The 20,920-nt window shown below is 37.4% G+C and overlaps 1 protein-coding gene across 6 annotated transcripts in view; it reads left to right on the top strand.

Moving 5' to 3' along the window:
- The window catches only part of Cask (calcium/calmodulin dependent serine protein kinase), a 430,362-nt gene that overhangs the window by 197,811 nt on the left and 211,631 nt on the right, over positions 1–20,920 (top strand). For all 6 annotated transcript variants that reach the window (XM_008843151.3, XM_008843142.3, XM_029568448.1 and 3 more), the window contains exon 4: positions 19,400–19,477. In XM_008843151.3, coding sequence (XP_008841373.1) covers positions 19,400–19,477 — 78 coding nt within the window. The remainder of the gene's footprint in view (positions 1–19,399; positions 19,478–20,920) is intronic.

Here is a 20,920-nt window from a genome sequence, read left to right as displayed (position 1 = left end):
TTTTTTTTTTTTTTTTTTTGAAAATTCTAGCAAGTTTTTTGGGCTTGCTAACGGAGCATAGTCTTCAGCTCTTCTTAATGTGCTGCTAATCTCCCTTCTCAATTCTTAACTGCATATTTTTGTTTTATAGTTTATAATTTTTTAATTTTCTGTAATACTTTTTATCTTTCGTACTTTCTTAAGAAAAATTCAAGCTGTATTTTTGTATTCTGAAAATATAGTAAGCTTCATTATTTAATAATTTTGTAGTGGAGGACTCCTCGTGGTTTTGCTTTATTCTTTGTTATTTTGTTGACTCTTTGTCAAGATCTCTTATCCATTCAAGTGCCTGATTCATTTTGACCTTCTACTGGAAATTATGTTGATACCTAATAGCCTAAAAATAACTCTTTTCTTCCTCAAAGGAAGATTTTGGGAGGGGGTGCTGCTAGATGTTTTCAGGTACTAGCATTTTGAGTTTGTCTTAATCAAAGTTCAAGGCTTAGATTTTCAGGGCCATCTAGATGTAATTTGGGGTTGCAGATCTGTGGAAGGACTGTTTCCTTACAGTACACTGCTATCTCTTTAGATCCCCAGACTAGTATTGGAGATTAGAGTTTATCAGATTCCTGTGAATTCTGACATACTTTTGCTTAGAATTTTCTGTATAAGAAAATGTCTCAAGGGCAAAAAAGACTATGAGTCTCAGAAATGTACTATAGTAATACATTTTAAATTCTTTATGTAGTTTAATATCACTTTCCATAAATATCCATACTTTCTGTATATATGTACATATACATTTGTGTGCATGTACACATGGAGGCCAGAGGTCGATGTCTATTGTTCCTCTACCTTATTTTTTGAGGCAAGGATTTTGTTGTTTTTCTGTGTGTGTGTGCTTTGTTTTTTTGTCTTTTTGAGACAGGGTCTCACTGTAGCACCAGCTGGCCTGGAACTCACTATGTAGACCAGGCTGGCCTCGAACTCACAGAGATCTGCCTGCCTCTGCCTCCCGAGTACTGGGATTAAAGGCATGTGCCACCAGCCTGACCACACAAGGATTTTCACTGAAGATGAACATGGAGCTCACCTATTGACTGGACTGGCTGACCAAGGAACTCCTGGGATCCTCCCATATTTGCCCTGCCAGTGCTGGAGTTACAGACACATGCCACGATGCCTGGGTTTTATGTGGGTGCTCAGGCAGGTGTATCTCTTGAGTTCAAGGCCAGCTCTACATAGCAAGTTCCAAGCCAGTCGGGAACCACATAATAAGAACTTGTCTCACAAAACAACCCCCAAACATTGCCTTTTGTCTAGAGATAAGTACTGAAATGTTTAGGCATTGCACGTTATTGATGTCTGAGATTTGTCTCAAAATTGGTCAAGGAACGAGCAATGGCATTGAAATGATAACATAATTAGGCGAAAGTCCCAACTCCAACGAACTAGTCCCAGTGAACTAGGCTCAGCCACCTGTCCCCAAAAGCCAATTAAAGAGATGAGCAGTGATGAAAGCAGAAAGAAGCTTTATTAACAGTGTGATCACACCAGGAAAAATAAAGGTCTAATGACCTAAAAAACAACAAAATAAAATCTGTCTTGAAAGTACTCATAGCAGTGTTAAGTAGGAAAGAGAAGCAAAGGTGAAGATGGGGAGTTTCGTAATAGTGGTCCAAGTCATCTTGGTCTGGCATGGTCTGGTTGATTGTTACCTTGTCCCCTAAAGTCAGCCATGCAAAACTGTTGGCACCAGAAAGATCACTCCTACTTAGGGGTACTCTGAGTCTTTCATCTTAGGATGTTTATTAATCAGGCCTGTTCTGTTCCTAGGAACCAAGATAACTAGAAGAGAGAATAACTCAGGGGAGGTCAGAAGGAAAACAGGATTAGTTAAGTCAGTGACTGGGTTCTCAAGTCCCTACTGTCAAGCCATCATTTCATTTCTATGGGAATGGGGTTGAAGGTAGGGCCCCATTACAGGAGTATAGGTAAACGAAATTGGCCAATATGTTAGCCATTTTTGAAGCAGAGTAATGAATAGAGAAGGTTGCATGCTTTCTACATTTGAAATTTTCATTACATTTTTTAGTAAGAAAAATTGCATAATTTTATTAAACTTTATATTTTTAAATCATATCTCTAAAGAATTCTTGACTTCTTAGTCCATTAACACACTTACTTGCTTCATCCCACTAATTTAAATATGTAGTGAAAGTAGGATTGCTGAATGCAGATTGATATTTCATCGCACTTCTTTTCTCCATGGGGCGAAACCCCACATAGGTGCACAATCACAATGCCAAGTTTTAAAGTTATTCAAAATGTCTCCTCTTTGCAGTTATGCCACAGACTTGATATGGATGTAATTAGATTTATTTGCTTCCAATTAAAGTTTTTATTGAGATAATTGTAGATTATCTTGAAGCCATAAGAAATATAACAGATCCTTGTAGAGTTGTCTAGTTCCTTCAAACATTAGCATTCTGCAAAGTGAGTATAATGGCACAGTAGGACATTGATGCAATCCAACAGTCTTATTTGGATATCTATGTCTGTTTTGTTTTGTTTTTTAATTTTCAGGATTGCCCTTTTTTCTTTTAACTTAAATTTTCATTTTAGATTATTAAAAACATTTACATTGAATACAAAGTTAAACCTATAAATAGAGTTCATTCAGAAAGATCTGGTTTGCGTCCCTCAGCCCCACTTGCTTCCTTGTCCTAGTGGAAACTTAAAAGCACTTTTGTTTTTTTTGTTGTTGTTTTTTTTTCATTATACTTATTGAACAATATAAAAAGATAGTTATGTTTTGCACCATTCCTACACACTCTGGTAAACCTTTTTCTAAACCTTGACTTTGTGCTTTAAAAATATGAAAACCACTGAATCACTACATAGCAGTATGTAGACATTTTCTGTTTATACTCACTTAGTATTCCATTTATGGTATAGAATAGTCATTAAACCTTTCCTCTTTTAGTAGATATTTGGATTGTTTCCCAAATATTCCATTTTTGGAAATCACTCAAGATACTGAGATTTGGAGGGATGACCAGGATTTTACTAGATGGTAATGACCGGGAAGAACTAGACAAAACTAACAAAAATCTAAAATCTAGAAATCTCATTTGAATATTTGGGTTGTTTCCATTGTTATTCTGTTATATGAATAACATATAACATTATGCAGGCATCATTTCATATTATTGCTAATGTCAAATTTCTTCCATAATGTTATACCATCAACACTGTATGAAAATGTAAGCTTTGATTTTACATTGTGATTTTAAAACCTAACCTAATCTGTTATATCAATTAGTATATACTTTATTATAAAACTGTTGTACTTTTATAGATGTGTCTAGACAAGGATGGTCATAGATAAATTATGATGTGTTTTATGAACCTCATTCATATCTATAGAGTTGATTAGCATATTGTTAAAGAGAGTGGGTTTCTTATCACTATAACATCACTGAATCCCAAAGAATTGAAATACTTGCCATTGTTGGTTTTAAATGTCAGCAATATCATTGACTCTTAGTAGGAGATATAAATATATATATGTGTGTGTGTGTGTGTGTGTGTGTGTGTGTGTGTGTGTGTGTATTCCTCTTCCTTTTTGCCAGACTCTTAAAATGTACTGCTTGTCCTTAGTATATCCTTCATAGTTCTCAAGCACACCATTCAGGGATCAAGGGATTTACGGAAATGAGAGTCAAGATCTTGATGGACCTTTTAAGACATAGTGAGGATTTGGAGTTTTATCCAAAAGAAGTGATATCATCACAAGGTATATGTGGTCAGGTTACCACTTTTAAAGAAACTTTTGGATACAGTGTGGCTGTGAGGTTAGGAAGAACTCACTTGGATATAGGGAGAATTGGGAGGCTATCCAAATAGTTCAGTATGGACATTGATGGCCAGGATAGATAAATGTCAGTAGAGAACAAAAGAAATAAAAATAAGCTAGAAGGAACTATATTTGGGAAAGAGGAGGAGCCAAAGTTGACTCTCCATCACTGACTTGAGCACCTAGTATGTGATGGTGCCATTGACTAACTTGGGCAGTTCTATAAGTAGAAGATAAAGTACATTTTGGACATATTGAATTTGAAGCCTCTGTGAGACATCTGAATGAAGCTGTTCAAACAGGAAGTTGAGCACATGGATTAGGAACACAATTCTTAAATAGATAGAAAGATTTCAAGTGACCATCATGGAAGGGATGATATTGAAACTTGGGAGAATGACCAGGAATTTACCAGGTAGTTAGTAACGACAAGGATAAACTACACAAAAGTAGCTAAAATATAAAAAATTTCACAGAAATCTCGTGAAATTCAGAGAAGAAAAATAGAATGAAGCTAAGCCTCATGGGAATTTGGGGGGGCAAGAATCAAAGTTACTACCCCCCTCCTTGGGATTTTGTGTTCTATTAACTTTCCTCTAGGAAGCCCAGCTTTGCCTGTTTACTTAAGGGCTTATACACACGCACTCCCAACAAGTTCCCCAGTTCCCAAATCTGTATGACTTTGAAGCCTAAATAATGTCTTTGAACATCTATTACTTCACACTCCAAATGCAGATAGAAAATACTAATAGATTTATATGATTGTCTCACTTTCCACCTTTTCTGGAACTTAATGCCATAACTTATTTACTTGACCCACTGTGGATAGACTTTTGAATCAGGAGTCTCTTCAATGTCCAACCAGGGCAAATCATTGTTTCCATGGCTGGTCTGGCAATCTGGGTGGGTAAGTTTAATAGACTATGGATGGCAGATTTGACTGCATGAATCGGAGAAGAGATGGGCAGTACATGCAGAACAGCAAGCATGTGGAATGGCCAGAAATGTGAATCAGTGTCTGTGCTTGGGGGCATGTCTCATAATGCTGGGTTGTTACTTTGTAGCAACGTGTAAGACAAGAACATGACTGGAGATAAGTTGGCGTATGTAATAATAAAACCATTGGTAATACATGCAACTACATGCTGTACTTTATATTTTTATTGTCCTTTAAGTCTTCTTATTAACCCACTGCCTTTAATTGCAATGCTCATTTTCAGAGGAAAAAATTGAAACTTAGGCAGTTGTGGCTTGCTTGAATTTGCAACACTGGTGTGCTGCAGCCATAGTTCTTACTTAAGCAGTTAGATTCTAAGGCTCTCACTCTTAATTGTTCTGCTATGTCTAGGTCCTTTGATACCTTTGTTAATGATTTTTTTCATTCATCTTTTCAAAAAGTAAAAAGTAAAATAAATTCATCTTTTCAACAAGTACTTATAAACTATCTACAGTGTACAAGAACAGTGTACAAGGCACTATTCTAAGTGCTCAAGATTTAACAGTGAGCAACTCAAACTCCATGAACACAAGAGACTTAATGTTCTTAATGTTCTAGTAGAAGAGACTAACAAACAAGTATGCAGTAATAATAACAAGTACTGAATGTGCTATTAGGAGTGGGGCCAGGTAAAAGATAGAATGTGATGAGAGTTAAAGGAGAGAGAGAGTAAAGAGTATTCCTTCAGATAGGATGCTCATGGAAGCCCTTTCTCAAGAGGTGATCTTAAATTGGTCTGAAAAAAATAACTCTATAGGTGATAGAGCAATTAGAATACATTTACCAAAGTAATAATATAATCAGACTCATGCGTGAGAGAGACCTCTAAACTCAGTATGAAAATGGTAGTAGACAGTTGAAACAGAAATCGGTAAAGAATTCTAGGCAAGATGCAATTTGGAGTTCAACTTCTTCATTGTAATAAGGACCAATAGCTCCTACAAGAGAAGTCAGGCTCCCTGAGTGAAGTCAGGAGATGGATGGAGATTCTGAGCTGTGATAGTGGCTGAGAAGAGCCCTGACTTCCAGATATGAAGGAGTAGTTCAAGGAAGAAGGAAAACAAAAGCAAGAAACTTCCACTTAAGATTAGTATTAAAACTAAAACGTTAAAAGATACAAGGAAAAGCCTGAAACACACAGCATAGGAAATTTGAGCTCCAGAAAGTGTAGATTTTAAAAAGGGACTTCAAAGCCCCCAAAAACATGGAAGGAAGGAGTAAAAGCCACAGAACAAGAGGCTATTCTATTTGGTAAATGTTGAAAAACCCTTAGGGTGAATGTTGACATATGTGTATACATATGTCTGTCTGCCTGTCTGTCTGTCTGTCTATCTTTGGAATTGATATGGGTCAGTTGAAAGGCAGTATTGAAGAATCCGAAGAAGGAACAGCTAGCTAGCCAGTGATCTTAAATATAAAAGAGGAGCTGAGAACCATAGCAGCCACGTGGAGAATATCCAACATATATTCAAAACAGGGATTCTAGAAGTAGGGCCTAGCGGGGCGATAAAGGGGAAAGGCCTTACTGAAGAGATAATGTCGCCCAAAATTGTCCCAATTGCTGAAATACTAGCCCCTCAGATAGAAATAAGCTTTGGGGATAGATATTGCTCTTCAACTCTTGAATGCTTGGCATTTGTGGTGATTATTGAACACCCACTTGTAGGTGTGCAGTACAAGCCCCCTTAGGAGTCTGGCCCCCATGAGAAGGATCTGAAGTAGAGGTAAAGTTTAGGCGTTCCTAAACTTGGTCCATGGTCCATTTCACATCTTGGCACCTCAGTTTCTACTTTACCCACTTGTGAGAATGAAATGAAATGGAAAAGTAGTCTTATAATCATCATTGTCCTTGTCATAAATGCTGTGTATTGTAGAGCCTCAGGATTACAGGTTAAGAGCTCAGAATTCTGGAGCCCATTGCTTACATGCAAATTCTGGCTATGCTACTTTGTAACCATGCGACCTTGGACAAGTTATATAACATTTGTATTATGCTTCAGTTTCTTTACTTGCAAAATAGTGTTTGTCTCTTAGCATTGTTGTGGGGATTAAATAAATTAATACTTGCAAACCACTTAAAATGGTGCTTGGTGTGTAGTTAAATGCTCAGTAAATCTTTGGTATTAGCTATTAGCATACCTGCATTTAACAAGAACATCCAGTATTTTAATCCCAGAGGAGTGACTAATGTAAAAATCATAGTATGTAAAGATAATAAATTTAGGTTTCTGTGTGTTCCTATAATACTCAAAGGATCAATTTAGTTAAATGCTGGCTTTTATTTGTCCATGTAAAGAGTTTTGTTGATGTTTGCAAATTGGCCCTGATGTTATTTGAACATTCAAGGACTCCGGTTTTTTTCTTCATAGTGTCAGAAGCTTAGAAATAACTCCCTGGCATATAAGATGTTCGCCTGTGGATGTAGTAGTGATTATATTGTGTTTCTTGCTACATTGAAACAATTCACTCATAAGCAGATACCAATAATTGCACCTATTTTGTTTATATGTATACATCTATAGTTTTATAAGTACCAACATGAACATTTTATTTTAGCTAGGAACTTACCTAGAAGTAAGAATTAAACCAGTTAGTTTGATTTCAATATGCAAATGACAGTCAAACAAAAAGAGAAAACCAATAATTAACTGCATGATTAGTTGGTAATCTCTGCTATGTTTATTCAAGGTGAGATCATTTTCCAAATTAGCCTACTTTCCTCATCTGCAGGGGCACATCAAGGCTGGCATGATTATTTGCAGTTCTTTAAATGCTTGATAAAACAGATAAACAGAAGACACTCCAGAAACAGAACGGTCAAAGAAAGACTCTGAATCCTTGATTCCACAAGATACTACAAGGAAACTCTATGATCTTTGTATCTGTATGCTCTCTAGGAACTTTATCATCCATGGTTAGTGCCTGTACCCATGACCCTGCCTTTGAATGAAGAGAAGCCTTTGGGAAGCAAGAGGGAAAACGTATTTTTCTATAGATTAAAATGGCAAGAGGAGCTTAAAAACTGAAGAACTTAAAAATAGCCATATATACTCACCCATATCAGATATAAGAATGTAGGTTCTAGGAAGATGACTCAGTAAGGTGCTTGCCGTGCAAACATGATGGCTTGAGTTCAGATCCTCAGCAACCATGTGAAAAGCCAGGTGTGGCTGCACATATCTGTAACCCCAGTGTCGGGGAGGTGGAGATAGGTAGATCTGTGGAGCTCCCTAGCCAGCCAAAGTAGCCAAATCTATGAGCTCCAGGTTGAATCCAAGACCCTGCGTGTCAAAAAACAAGATGCAATGCAATCAGGAAAGACATTGAAACTCAATGTATGACCTCCACTCATGCACTCACACATAGGCACCCACACAAACATGTACATATAACAGAGAGAGAGAAAAAAATAGACAAGATGGAAAGCAATCTGGGACGGGAAAAAATGGCTCAGCAATTATGTGCAGAAGGCCTGGCTTCATTTCCCAAGCACCCACCCGGCGGCTCACAACCTTCTGTAACTCCAGTTCTAGGGGATCCAACACCCTCTTCTAGCCCCCAAGGGCATTGAACACATAGGTGCGCTACTTACATAGAGGCAAAACACTCATAAACAAACAAAACAAAAATTAAAAGAAAGATTGAAAGTAATCTGGTTGCAGTGGTTGTGGTTGATTTGGGTGGTAGAGGTTCTATCCCAACTCTGAACTGCAGGGGTAAGCAGGACTAGATCAGAGGTCTAAGAAACTTGAAAATAAGTATGTTTATACCAGCTGAAGTAATAGTACTGTAGGTGAAGAACTGCATGTAAAGTATTTACACAATTATACTTTAGAATTAATGAAGGAAAAAGATTTGGGGGAAGAGGGCTGGGTAGAAAAGAGACTCAAGAGCCTTGTATTTTGGACACTGCCATGTGCACGCAGAACTGGAGCTACTTAGTAACCAGTGTCATGGTTGAAATCTGGAGACTTCATTTTATGCATAGAAATAATGGTAGCTTGAAAACCTAGATTATATAGTGAGTTACAGGCCACCCTGGGCTACAGAGCAAGACCCTGTCTCAGAAACAGAAAGGATTCTGTGATGTGACTCATAATTTCTATCTGGAGGCCCCTCATCCTTGTATTGTTGGAAGTTGGGAGAGATGGGTATACAACTGCGAAGATTAGTGCGAGTGAATAACGAAGTTGCTTTATGATAGAACAGGGGCTTTGCTCCCAGCTGCCTTCCTTTTTGTCCAGGGAGTTCACAGACCTATAGACAGGTGTGGGAACTTCAGAGGTCTGCTGGATTATTCGCTGTCCTTTGTAACAGAGTTTTCTTAAGCCACCAGGAGGCACCATTATCAGTGTTCCAGGTCCTTTTGAAGTTCTATTTTTCTGTTTGTCAAGGCATATTTAACAGTTTGTAAGTTTGATGAACATGTTGAATATCACCAATCCAAAAATCCAGAATACTCTAAAATCTTTAAATTTTTGAGTGCCAAAATAAAGCCACAAGTGAAAAATTCTCCACCTCACCTCATATGACAGATTGCAGTCAAAACACAGGCACATGAAAATAATGAATGAATAAAGCCAGGCATGGTGGCACATGCCTTTAATCCCAGCACTTGGGAGGCAGAGGCTGGCAGATCTTTGTGTGTTTGAGGTGAGCCTGGTCTACATAGAGAGTTCCAGGTCAACTGGGGCTACAGGGAGACCCTGTCTCAAAAAGAAAAAAAAAAGAAAGAAAATACTGAATAAAATTGCCTTTAGGATATTTATAACTTTTATATATAAGACATGAATTTTGTGTTTGAACTTGGGTTCTATCCCCAAAATAGTATATATATAATATACATATATGCATATATATACACATATATGCAAATATTTAAAAACTCAAAAGCATTTGAAATCTGAAACACTTCTGATCCCAAGTACTGTGGATGAAGGAGACTTTACCTACACAACTTTCATACATATGGTAGTATAGGCTTCCATTTGTATACTTTTCCTGTGCCCTGAACATGTTAGGGGTGGCATAGGTGCCAAAAGGAACTATACATCTGTACCCTGCTGGAGCTAGCAAAATGCAAAAGAGGAGATTGTGTTTGATTTGTCCTGCCTTCTCTCTGTGGCCTTTCCCTTCCTTTGGTACTCTGCCTACTTGTGTCTACTTATGCTCATTTGAAGCCCTTCTTGGCATATTTATCCTTTCAGTGAGCTATGGGAAGTCCCTTCAGATGCTGCTATCTGCAGCACTTACTCAGAAGGTGGGTTCTTTTCAGGTTCTCTTAAACATTCAGATCCATAAAGCTACCAGAGGCCACACTGAGCAACACATGTACTCAGAAGGCTACAGGGCAAGGCAAACCTCCCAGCCAGGCAGTACTGGCATTACCCTTCTATAGGAGTCCATTCACCAGTATGTATGAAAAAGTTCAGGAAATTATAGTAGAGAAAATGAATTTTTAAATAGTGTAGTGAATACTAGCAATTTAGAAATTCCACCCCTACCCCCCAAACACAAACAGAAATACTTCAGACAGAATCTAGTTTAAATAAGCTAATAAAGCTAACACAAAATAGAATATTATTTAACAGATCTATGGTTTGCTTTTAAAACTTCAAAGGACCACAATTCACAAAGAAAAACATCAATAAAAATTTTTAATGAAAAACAAAATTAATTTGATTCAATTTTAAGATAAAAGAATTACACTCTATTGAGCATAGAGTTCACGCCGATGAAAGACACTGAAAAAGTAATTTTAAAAAGAAAAGGAAGATATTGCGCTTCATGCACAAATAAATGAAGACAGAAATAAATGATTGCCACCAAAAGAAATACAACTGGCAAATGACTTCTTAAGTCATTTTAAAGTACTTAATAATGTATCAGAATGGCTTTATTAAGCCACCGCTTGCATATCATCATTAACAATCCAGTACTTCTCTGGCCCTGCCCAGGTTCATACTGAAAGAATATGATTGTATCCTCTTTACAGTATCCATGAGAGTAAAAAAGTTAGCTCAAATCAGCCTCATACATTTCCTCATCCACCACAAACCTACCCTACATGCTGATTCATTTGCTGGGGCACCAGGCTGTATTATTTCTTGGTTAGCAAAAGAAATCCCTTGAGATGCTACTCTCCTCTGAACTACCCCTCCTCTGGAAGCTAGCTTCATTCTCACACCCTCTTATTCTCAAGTTCTTTTCTTCTTCCTCTCCCTGCTTCTCTCCTTTAGGACCCCTCTCAGAGGCTACCTGCTTCATTGAAGACTTTCAGAATCTTTCAAAGATGTACCCTTCTCTTCCATCAAAATTCTCACTTATCTTTCATCTTGTCCTTTTTATCTTTTTTTTTTAAACTTATTTTCCTTTTGTGATATAGGTTCTTAGAAGATAAGATGTTCATGGAACTGGTCTTTCTGCCTTCTGCCTCAAGTAGATGCTCAATAAAAACTGGATGAGACTAAATTCCCCTTCCCAGTAATGAAGTGATATCGATGCAGGAAGAGTGAGAAAGGGTTGACTGTGTGATTTTTCTTTCATAAATGAATTCTCTACCCATAGCTGTTTATAAATAATCATTAATAATGTGAAATTTTATGCTGAAGACAAAAGACCTGTTTATGCCCTCAAAGTTACCTACAGTCTAGTTGTGCAGACCAGGCAGTTACCTGCCTGTAAAATAAACAATAGCTAGTAGAATCATCTAAATGATCATAGCCCAGAAGTTCAGTAGACGGGACAGTTGGAAACTTCAATAGACAGGGAGTTTCATAGGAAGTTGATGGAGGGTATTATTGTCAATGTAGGAATCAAAGAGGTAGAAAAGTAGACAGAGGACATCCCAGACACAAGCATAAGGAGGGCCAGAGTATTTGGAAGAGACAATGATTATGGGACATTTGTGAAGATACCAAATCGGTACCACAAACAAAGCTGTTGAAGTAAAAGAAAATAAAACAAAATTAAGATTGATTTGTATATTCAAAGTTTATAGTACTTACTAACAAGCTTATTAGATAGGCATGGTTGTACACACACACACACACACACACACACACACAGAGGATGGGGGGTTCTGCATTCTGAAGCTCCCCCTGTGGGGTTCTACAACTTGGGACCTCCATAGTTGGCATAAAAATGGATCTCTTACACAGAGCCCTCCTTCATAGTATGATCCTAGCTACTTACTTGTAACCTCTGTTTTCTGTTAAGTCACTGATAGCCTTGGGTAGAAATTAGAATGTTTCCCTCTTTGAAACCTGAGCAGTTTGGGGGTGGGCGCACGAACTTCAAAGTCAAAGACTGCCTGAGTTTGAATCCTGACTTTACCAGAAACCAGCCTGAGCTACATAGTGAGAACCTGCCTCTGGGGGGTGCGGAGGGTGGGGCATGTGATCTCTTGGGCAAGCCACTTGCCCTTTCTTCAGTTTTCTAAGTAAAACAGGAATGCTTGTACATAATAGCCTTCTACATAATAGACTTCTTGTAGCCACTGAATGAGTCATTGCATGTAAAGCACCTAGAAATTGCCCATTCCGTGCACTGAATTATGCATTGAATAAACACTAGCTTTAATTTTTTATTACAGTAAAATAAGATCATTGTCACAAATTTATGGCTACAAACTGTTCTATAAGGGCTGTTTTAACTGTGTTCTAAAAGGATATTTTCACATCTTTTACTGGTTAGAGATGATTTAGTATGACAGAAAGATAGTGCCTCTACATTTATGTAAAAATAAAAGAGGGTTTGGAGAGATGGCTTAGTGGTTAAGACCACTGGTTGTTCTTGCAGAAGACCCAGGTTCAAATCCCAGCACCCACATGGCAGCTAACAACAGTCCAGAATTCCAGTTCCAGGGGATCTGACAGCCTCTTCTGTCCTCCATGGGCATTGCAGGATATGGGTGCACTTACCTACATGCAGGCAATACACTCATACACATAAAATAAAAATAAAAAATAAAGTAAAAGAAGCAAATTTTTCAAGCACCATCCTATCCAGTCTTTAAAACCATTTGAATATTCAACAACTTCTATATCTATACATACACATAGATATATATGCTTATATGTCTTAGTATATTATGAGCATCTTTCTGTGTCAATAAATATATTTTTTACATCATTTAATATTCCCCACTGTAGATTTGCCAAAATTTATTTAGCTATTCTTTTATTACTATAATTTAAGTTGCTTGCAACTTTTTCCCATTATAAATAGCTATGATGAAGCCTTGCCATTTAAACTGGGAAATATCCCTAATTATTTCCCTTGGGATAAAATTAGCCAAGTCAAAGTGCATGTATATTTTAAGGCTTTTTCCCTTCAGAAAGATTATATTGATTACTGATGAATTTTTTCCACAAACAATGGATTTTCTGATTCAAGAAAACTTTTTCCAAGGGCAAGTTATATTTGTGTGTGGGTAAGGGTGTTACATGGCTTGCCATCTTCTTAGACTGGAATATTAGAATTATGCCTCAAGTTCTTTCAGCTTTTCTATATTTGCAGGAATACTTCAGTCTTGAAGTGTAGTACTTCAGTCTTAACACAATTTTTGATGCATACTCTTTATCATCAATGTTGGGAATATTTTCTAATTATTGTTATGATTTCTCCCTTGATCAATAGTTATTTTGCATGCATTTCTCAGGCTTTGGGGGATTTTGGGGGGGGTCATTTTGTTAATTTGTTTCTAAAATGACTACATTGAGATTAGGAAAACATAGTCTGAATATTTGTTTTTGCAGAAATTTTTAGGTTCAACTTTTATCTACCTGGTAATTAATAATAAGCATTTTGGAGTTTTCTGTGCTACCAACATGTCATACCAGAATGTACTCTGGATCCCAATTTTCAAAATTCTGCTGTTTGGCCCCAGTGAGGGATGTTTCATCAGTATCTTAACCTTTGGCAGGCTCTTCGGACATCTCCCAGAAAAAGAACCCAGTCTTATTTCTTAGATCACCTGGTGTAAAACCAGCTGAACCCTGTCACTCTTCCTAGTTCCCCACATGCGCCCCTCAGCTGCCTTCTTTCTACCCCTCACTTTTACACCATAGGGCAGAAGCTGCTCTTGCTCACCTCGTTGACCTATGATCCATTCCCTCATCTCACTAGGTAGTTTTTCACTGGCTGTACCATTCATTCTTAGAAGATGTAAAACTTTTTTCTAATTTCATATAGTTTTTATAGTTTTTTTATCATCTTCAGAGAAAATGCTGGTCAGAGAAATGCAGATTTTTGTCTGTTCTTTATAGCAGTGTTGTTCCTCAAAGAGTTGTTTGGGTATGAGTGCCAATCAGCCATCTGTTACTAGCTGGTCTGCTGTGTGATAGGTACAAAACTGAGTAAAAGTTTAGAAACCTTTGCTGCAATTTGACGTGGCTGTGAAATCATAGCACATGATGCTGTGCTTCCAGTTCAAAATCATCCTTTGCCAAAGTGGTATAATTTGGAGTGTATATTCTGATCACTTTCAACATACACACAGTCATTCCGTCTACCTTTGGACCTATGATCTCTTTTGTTTGTTTGATATCTTGACTTTGGATCTTTTTCTTAATTATATGAATAATTATTCAGATTGATGAAAAGAAGGACCAGTTAAAGTCATTCATATTTCTACCACTTTTGGCAATTCGGAGTAACCCTCCCATGGTTTCTCTCCTCATGTAGGATAGAAGCCCCCTCCATATTCTCCCACAGAAGGGTTTCTTCTCCCTCTCACTTCACTCTTAGAATAAAGACAACTAAGGAAATTGGGAACGTGCTTTTGAAAGATTCATGACAGTCCTAGAAAGATCCTAAGATGGGAAGCCAAAGAGAAAAGCAGTTAAAGAAACCTTATCACTGTCTTCAGAAATACTACTTTATCAAATAACTTATCAAAGAATAAAATTATCAATTTTATCTAAAATGTTCAAGCTGGAGAGATGGTTTGGCAGTTAAGAGCACTGGCTGTTCTTGCAGAAAGACCTGGGTTTGAATCCCAGCACCGCACATGGTGGCTTAGGGATCCAAGGGATCCGACACCCTCTCTGTCCTCCGTGGGCATTGCATGATATGGATGCACTTACATACATACAGGCATAACACTCATACACGTAAAATAGAAATAAATTTTAAAAATAGATAATAAAGTGTTCAAGGTTATTGTGTATATTATTAATATGTATATATTAAATTTCTGATGAATAAAATTTGCATAAATAACAATATTTTAGGTTTTGTTTTTGTATCATGAAATTTAAAATTAATGGATTGCTTCTTTTGCTTTAACATCAGTTAATATTTCTAAATAATCATACACTTTTAATAATAGAAAGCCGCTTTCACAGTTATGATTCTTTCAGAATAATCCATCATAGAACAATACCTGTATACTTTAAAAGTTACATCCATGATTTTGTTTGGTCATGAACCCCTGAATTTTTGTGTGTATGTATGAGTGTATTGCTTGCATGTGTGTAAATGCACCTGTGTCATGCAATGCCCTCAGAGGTCAGAAGAGGGTGTCAGATCCCCTAGAACTGGAGTTACAGACAGTTGTTGGCCATCACGTGGATGCTGGGAATTGAATGCAGGTCCTCTACAAAAACAGCCAGTATTCTTAACCACTGAACCATATGTCCAGCCCCAACCCCTGAATTTTAAAAAAGATACAATGGACAAAATAACTTCATTTATAATAACAATTATTTGTGCCAGAGCTAGGGTTGTAGCTTGGTGATAGAGTCCTTGCCTTGGGTTTCATCCCAGCACTACAGTAAAAGGAAAGGAAAGGAAAGGGGAAAGGGGAAGCAGGAAAAGGGGAAAGGGGAGAAACGGGAGAAAGGGGAAAGGGAAAAGAGGGAAGGGAAAAGATACTATTTTAGAGTTTAACAAAATTATTGTAATTTTCAACTGGGAGAAAAAGTTCTTAAGGATAATGTGGGAGTTAATTTTGCCAAATATCACAATATGCCATTACATATTTAGAATAATATAGGGGCTGGATAGATGGCTCAGCAGTTAAGAACACTGGTTGTTCTTCCTGAAGACCCAGGTTTGAATCCCAGCACCCACATGGCAGCTAACAACTGTCCGTAACTCCAGTCCCAGGGTATCCGACACTTACCTACATGCAGGCGATACACTCATACACATAAAATAAAAATAATAAATAAAATATTTTAAAATGATATAATTTTAGATGCAAGAATAGACCAGTCAATGGAAGGGAACAGAAAGCTAAAAAATACCCCATGTATGTATGCACATGTGTAGGGAGTGCCATTTGAGGTTCTAGGATTTCAGATATGACCAAAAAGAAAGAGATTGATCAGTGCCCATATGCCCATAACTGCAGCACAGGTCAGTAAATAATTCCTTTTTTTTTTTTTTTGGCCTTTTTGAGACAGGGTTTCCCTGTAGGCCCAGCTGGCCTGGAACTCGCCATATACACCAGGCTGGCCTCGAAGTCACAGAGATCCACCTGCCTCTGCCTCCCGCATGCTGGGATTAAAGGCGTGTGCCACCACACCTGGCAATAATTGTTATAATAATTCTTATTTATTTCTTAGAATGGTTTCCTCCTTAGGCTTTGACCTTCACCACTTTGCCACCTCCCTACTACCCTCTCTTTTTCCTTCTTCCATCCTAGATCCCTCAAAAAAAAGTCTTCCTCTATCTCTCAAGACAGGTCCCAAATTCTTATTGCTGTATTGTGCAGTCCACTTGGCCTTCTTCTTTGCCCAACTTTGTGAATGCACTTATCCTCAGATTTCAGTGAAAAAGGAAAAAAAAAAATCTAAATAGAAGAAATTCCTTCACTGTAAGATTTCTATTTTTAGTCCTCATAGATCAACTAACCAACTTAAATTATAGCCAGGTTTTACCATCTAGACCATCTCACCAGCCCTGTAGCCAGGGTTTTATTATTTTGTTTTGTTTCACTTATTTTTATTTTATGTGTACAAATGTATTACCTGCATGTATGTAAGTGCACACGTGTCGTGCTGTGCCTATGGAGGTCAGAAGAGGGAGTCAGATCCCTCTGAAACTGGAGTTAGGGATGGTTTTTAGCCACCATATCAGTGCTGGGAATCAAACCTGGGTCTTCTGCAAGAACAGCCAGTTCTCTTAACTGCTGAGCCATCTCTCCAGCCCCATAAATCCAGGTTTTAAAGCAGCATTTTTTTTCACCCTGCAGTACAAAGAAATGAAGAAAATATTCAACGTCTCTAGTAATCTAGAAATCAAAGAGATGTAAATTAAAGCTACCATAAATGACTGTTTTCCTCCTATGCAATTGTTTTTCCTCCTATGTGATTGGCAAGGATGAGAAAGAGCAGTCATCCTGGTGAGGGCAAGATAGAGGAAAGGACACCTTCACACTCAGAAGCAGCAGTATGAATTGTTAAAGTGTTTCTGGTAGTAAGGATACCAAAAGAATTATTTATTGTGTATATCCTCAGCCTTGCAACTCCCACTCATAGAAATTCTGTTTTAGCACATAATCAGAGTTGTTCTCATTCATGCAAGCTTGGTTTCTAAGTATTAGGTCCATCCTAAACATTTTGAAGAATCTGACTTGACATTGAGAAATGTCTAATAGGTGGGCTGGAGAGTTTGCTCAGTGGTTAAGAGCACTGACAGCTCTTGCAGAGGACCCAGGTTTGATTCCCAGCACCCACATGGCGACTAAGAACTGTCCATAACTCGAGTTCCAGGAGAATTCGACACTCTCTTCTGACCTCCACAGGCATTGTACAACATGGGTGCACTTACATACATGCAGGCAATATACTCATACATATAAAATAAAAATAATAAATATTTTTTTGAAAAAGAAAAGGGCTGGAGAGACGGCTCAGTGGTTAAGAGCATTGACTGCTCTTACAGAGGACCTGGGTTCAATTCCCAGCACCCATATGGTGGCTAACAACCATCTGTGACTCCAATTCCAAAGGAATTCGATGCCTTCTTCTGACCTCCCTGGGCATTGCATGACATTGGGTGCACTTACATACAGGCAATATACTCATATACATAAAACAAAAAAATTAAAAATTTTAAAAAATTTTAAAAGAAAGAAAAATGTCTAATGGGTGTGAAATAAAATTAGGTGAAATTTGTAAAGCATTATATAAATGTGGGAATATTTTCATGTATATAAAACTGCACTAAGAGCCAAAGGATGTAAGTGCTGTTCATTAAATGTCTGTGTGCTTAGTCTTTCACTGTGTTTCGGGCTGGAGTATGTTGAAATTTTAAACTTGGTTTTTTAGCACTTTATCCTCTTATTGGACTGTTATAGGGTATGATGAAGTTCACTTGTTCCTTGCACATCCAGTAGGTGTAGCTGTAGTCACTAGGAGGAGCAGTGGACACAACCAGACAGACTTGAATCCTGTTCCTGTCACACATTTGTCCAATAACTTAAATTACTTGAAGATCAGAATGTCGACATTGTGGGGTGGTTAGTTCAAAGTATGATGAGAGGTGTAACAGAGACTGCTCCCTGTGCAGTCTGATAAATACTGATAAATACTAGTATGTTATTCCTTTACTTTTCCTTCTAGAAGTTTCTCTCTCCTCAGTATCTAACCTGCAGGATTATACTGAAGACTGGCCTAATGAATTTCAAAACTTTGTTAGCCTTAAAGCATTGTGAAAATGTTAGCTATTAATATTTGAATAATTTTGTTACTATAAGTAATCTTACATAAGTTTCATGTATGCATACATGTATATGTGTGCTTATGTTGCAGACTGTATAGTTTGTTAAAGGATAAGTGCAAAGGAAGACATTGGTGAGGCTGGTAATCACTGAGGGAACTTCCTTGGTACATGGGAATGGAATGGAAATGAATTAAGGCAGATTTTGAATATGAAAAGCAGTATATAGAGAAACATATGGTGGGAAAAAGGCAAAGTAAATAGTGTATTCAGAAAGTAGTAGTAAGATCAGTCTGGGTACAGTGTGATTTTCTTAAAATTTCATTGAACAGAGTAGGTAGAAGAGTTCTTACCTCCCTGAAATAGAGAACTTTAAAAAAATAGTTTTAGAACAAGATAGTAACAGATTGTTACCAACATATCAATGTGTTATAATATGTTTAGTAATGGAAGGTAAGCAAAATAAATTGTCTGTTGGCTCATTTTTTTCCTTTCACAGTATATAATTTGAATTTCTCATTTATTGGTGATAACTATTGCAAAATGCCTTAAAATCTTTATATTCTTAAAATACTACATTACTGGGCTAGATATAATTTTTTAATTTAACTAAAAAACCCACCACCCCCGGAATGCTTTCTGAAACTTATTACTATGATATTTGTGTTATTTGCTACTTCCATTGACTTATAAAGATTTGTTTTTCTGTAGATTTTCAATAGGTGGTTCTAATATCCTCTATAATTTGTGTGAACTGTCTGGTAAAAGAAAGGGGATTTAAATAACATACAATTATTAGTACTTATTCAGATAACTTAGCAATGATATATTCACTTTCAATGTTCTACTGAAAGTTCCTTTTTTCTAATATCCTTTTTCCTGTTTCTCTACAGTATGGATGGAGCAGACCTGTGTTTTGAAATTGTAAAGCGTGCTGATGCTGGTTTTGTGTACAGTGAAGCTGTAGCCAGGTATGTAATCTGCATCTAATTCCCAGATGTTAAAGTGGAAGTAAAAGAAGGAACTCTGACAAAGAAACCCTACAAAGTAACCTTCCCTTTTGTCTGCGAACATACTGCTGCTCTTCTCTCCAAAGAACTAGCTGCTTCCAGATAGTGGCTGGAAATGTGAAATGCCAGACAATGGCTATATCTGTTAACATGGGTTTAAATTCCACACCAGAACTGTCTTTGCCATTCCCAATGCCTTTGTACAGAGAGGAATTTGGTAGCTCAGGAACCATGTAGAATGAAGCTTGAGGTCTTTGCTTGATGTTTGGCTTTGGCAGATACACCTCATTAGTTCTTTCTTTTACTTTTTGGTGATAGCAAATTGTTTTGTGGCCAGTTAATCTAAGAAAAACGCAAAATGGTAAAAGGAACAAAGAACAACCATTTTTCTGTTGGGTATGTTTGCTTCAGGCCAGTATGGTCTCCCAACCAAAGGATGATTGTTATTCTAGGTGGAAGAGTAGTCAAAAAAACCTAATGATTCCAGAAAGAAGTAAATATGAAGCATCATGGTAGCCATGCATGCATGACACCACTGGCTTATAGATTTAGAGCAATACAGCTTTCTGCTTTGATTATATTCAGTCATAGCAGAATCATACACTGGCGGGTTGCCTATTTAATACATGAGATACAACAATCTTCCTCAGTCACTGGCCAGAATATTTTGAAGGGTAAACTCACACACCTACTCGGATTTCTTACAACTTTTTATCATTTGAAAAACAGCTACCTCCCTCCTGTCATTCCTTTTATGACTATAGAATCATAGAAGGACATAGCAGGAAGCAACTAAGAAAATACCTTAATACAACTTTAAGTTCCACATGGCTTGGCTGAGGAGCAAAGGCCCCAGTCTCAGAGATGAAGGGAACTTACTGTAGCACAGGACTAGAATACACTCAGTGAGAAATAGCTGGGTTGTTTCTTTGTTTTTTGGTTTTGTTTGTGTTTTTGTAGTACTGGGCTGGGGAAAAGAAGCAAATCAAAGTTGGTATATGTTAGCTATAATTACTTCCTTGGATTCCTGATGTATGGTACAACTAAAGCTAAATATCCTTTTTTTGTTCTTTTTGAGACAGGGTCTCCCTGTAGTCCCAACTGGCCTGGAACTCACTATGTAGACCAGGATGACCTCAGTCTCACAGAGATCTACCTGCCTCTGCCTCCCAAGTGCTGGGATTAAAGGCATGCACCACCACTCCAGCTTAAAAAAACATCCTCTTATGTGCCATGTTCTCTAAAGCACATTCTGGATGCTTTTAAGTATCACTTTTCTATTGTTGAGTTCATATCAGAGTTTTTAAATATTTTTTTTCTTGTATTTCAGAAGCAAAAAGCATCCTCTAATACCAAAACCAGTCAATGTTATCTTGATTTTTCTTGTGGCACTTGTGACGCACT

This window comes from Nannospalax galili, unplaced genomic scaffold (genome assembly GCF_000622305.1).
Source record: "Nannospalax galili isolate Female #2095 unplaced genomic scaffold, S.galili_v1.0 scaffold270, whole genome shotgun sequence".
NCBI lineage: Eukaryota > Metazoa > Chordata > Mammalia > Rodentia > Spalacidae > Nannospalax > Nannospalax galili.
This window is presented reverse-complemented; position numbering and strand designations above follow the sequence as displayed.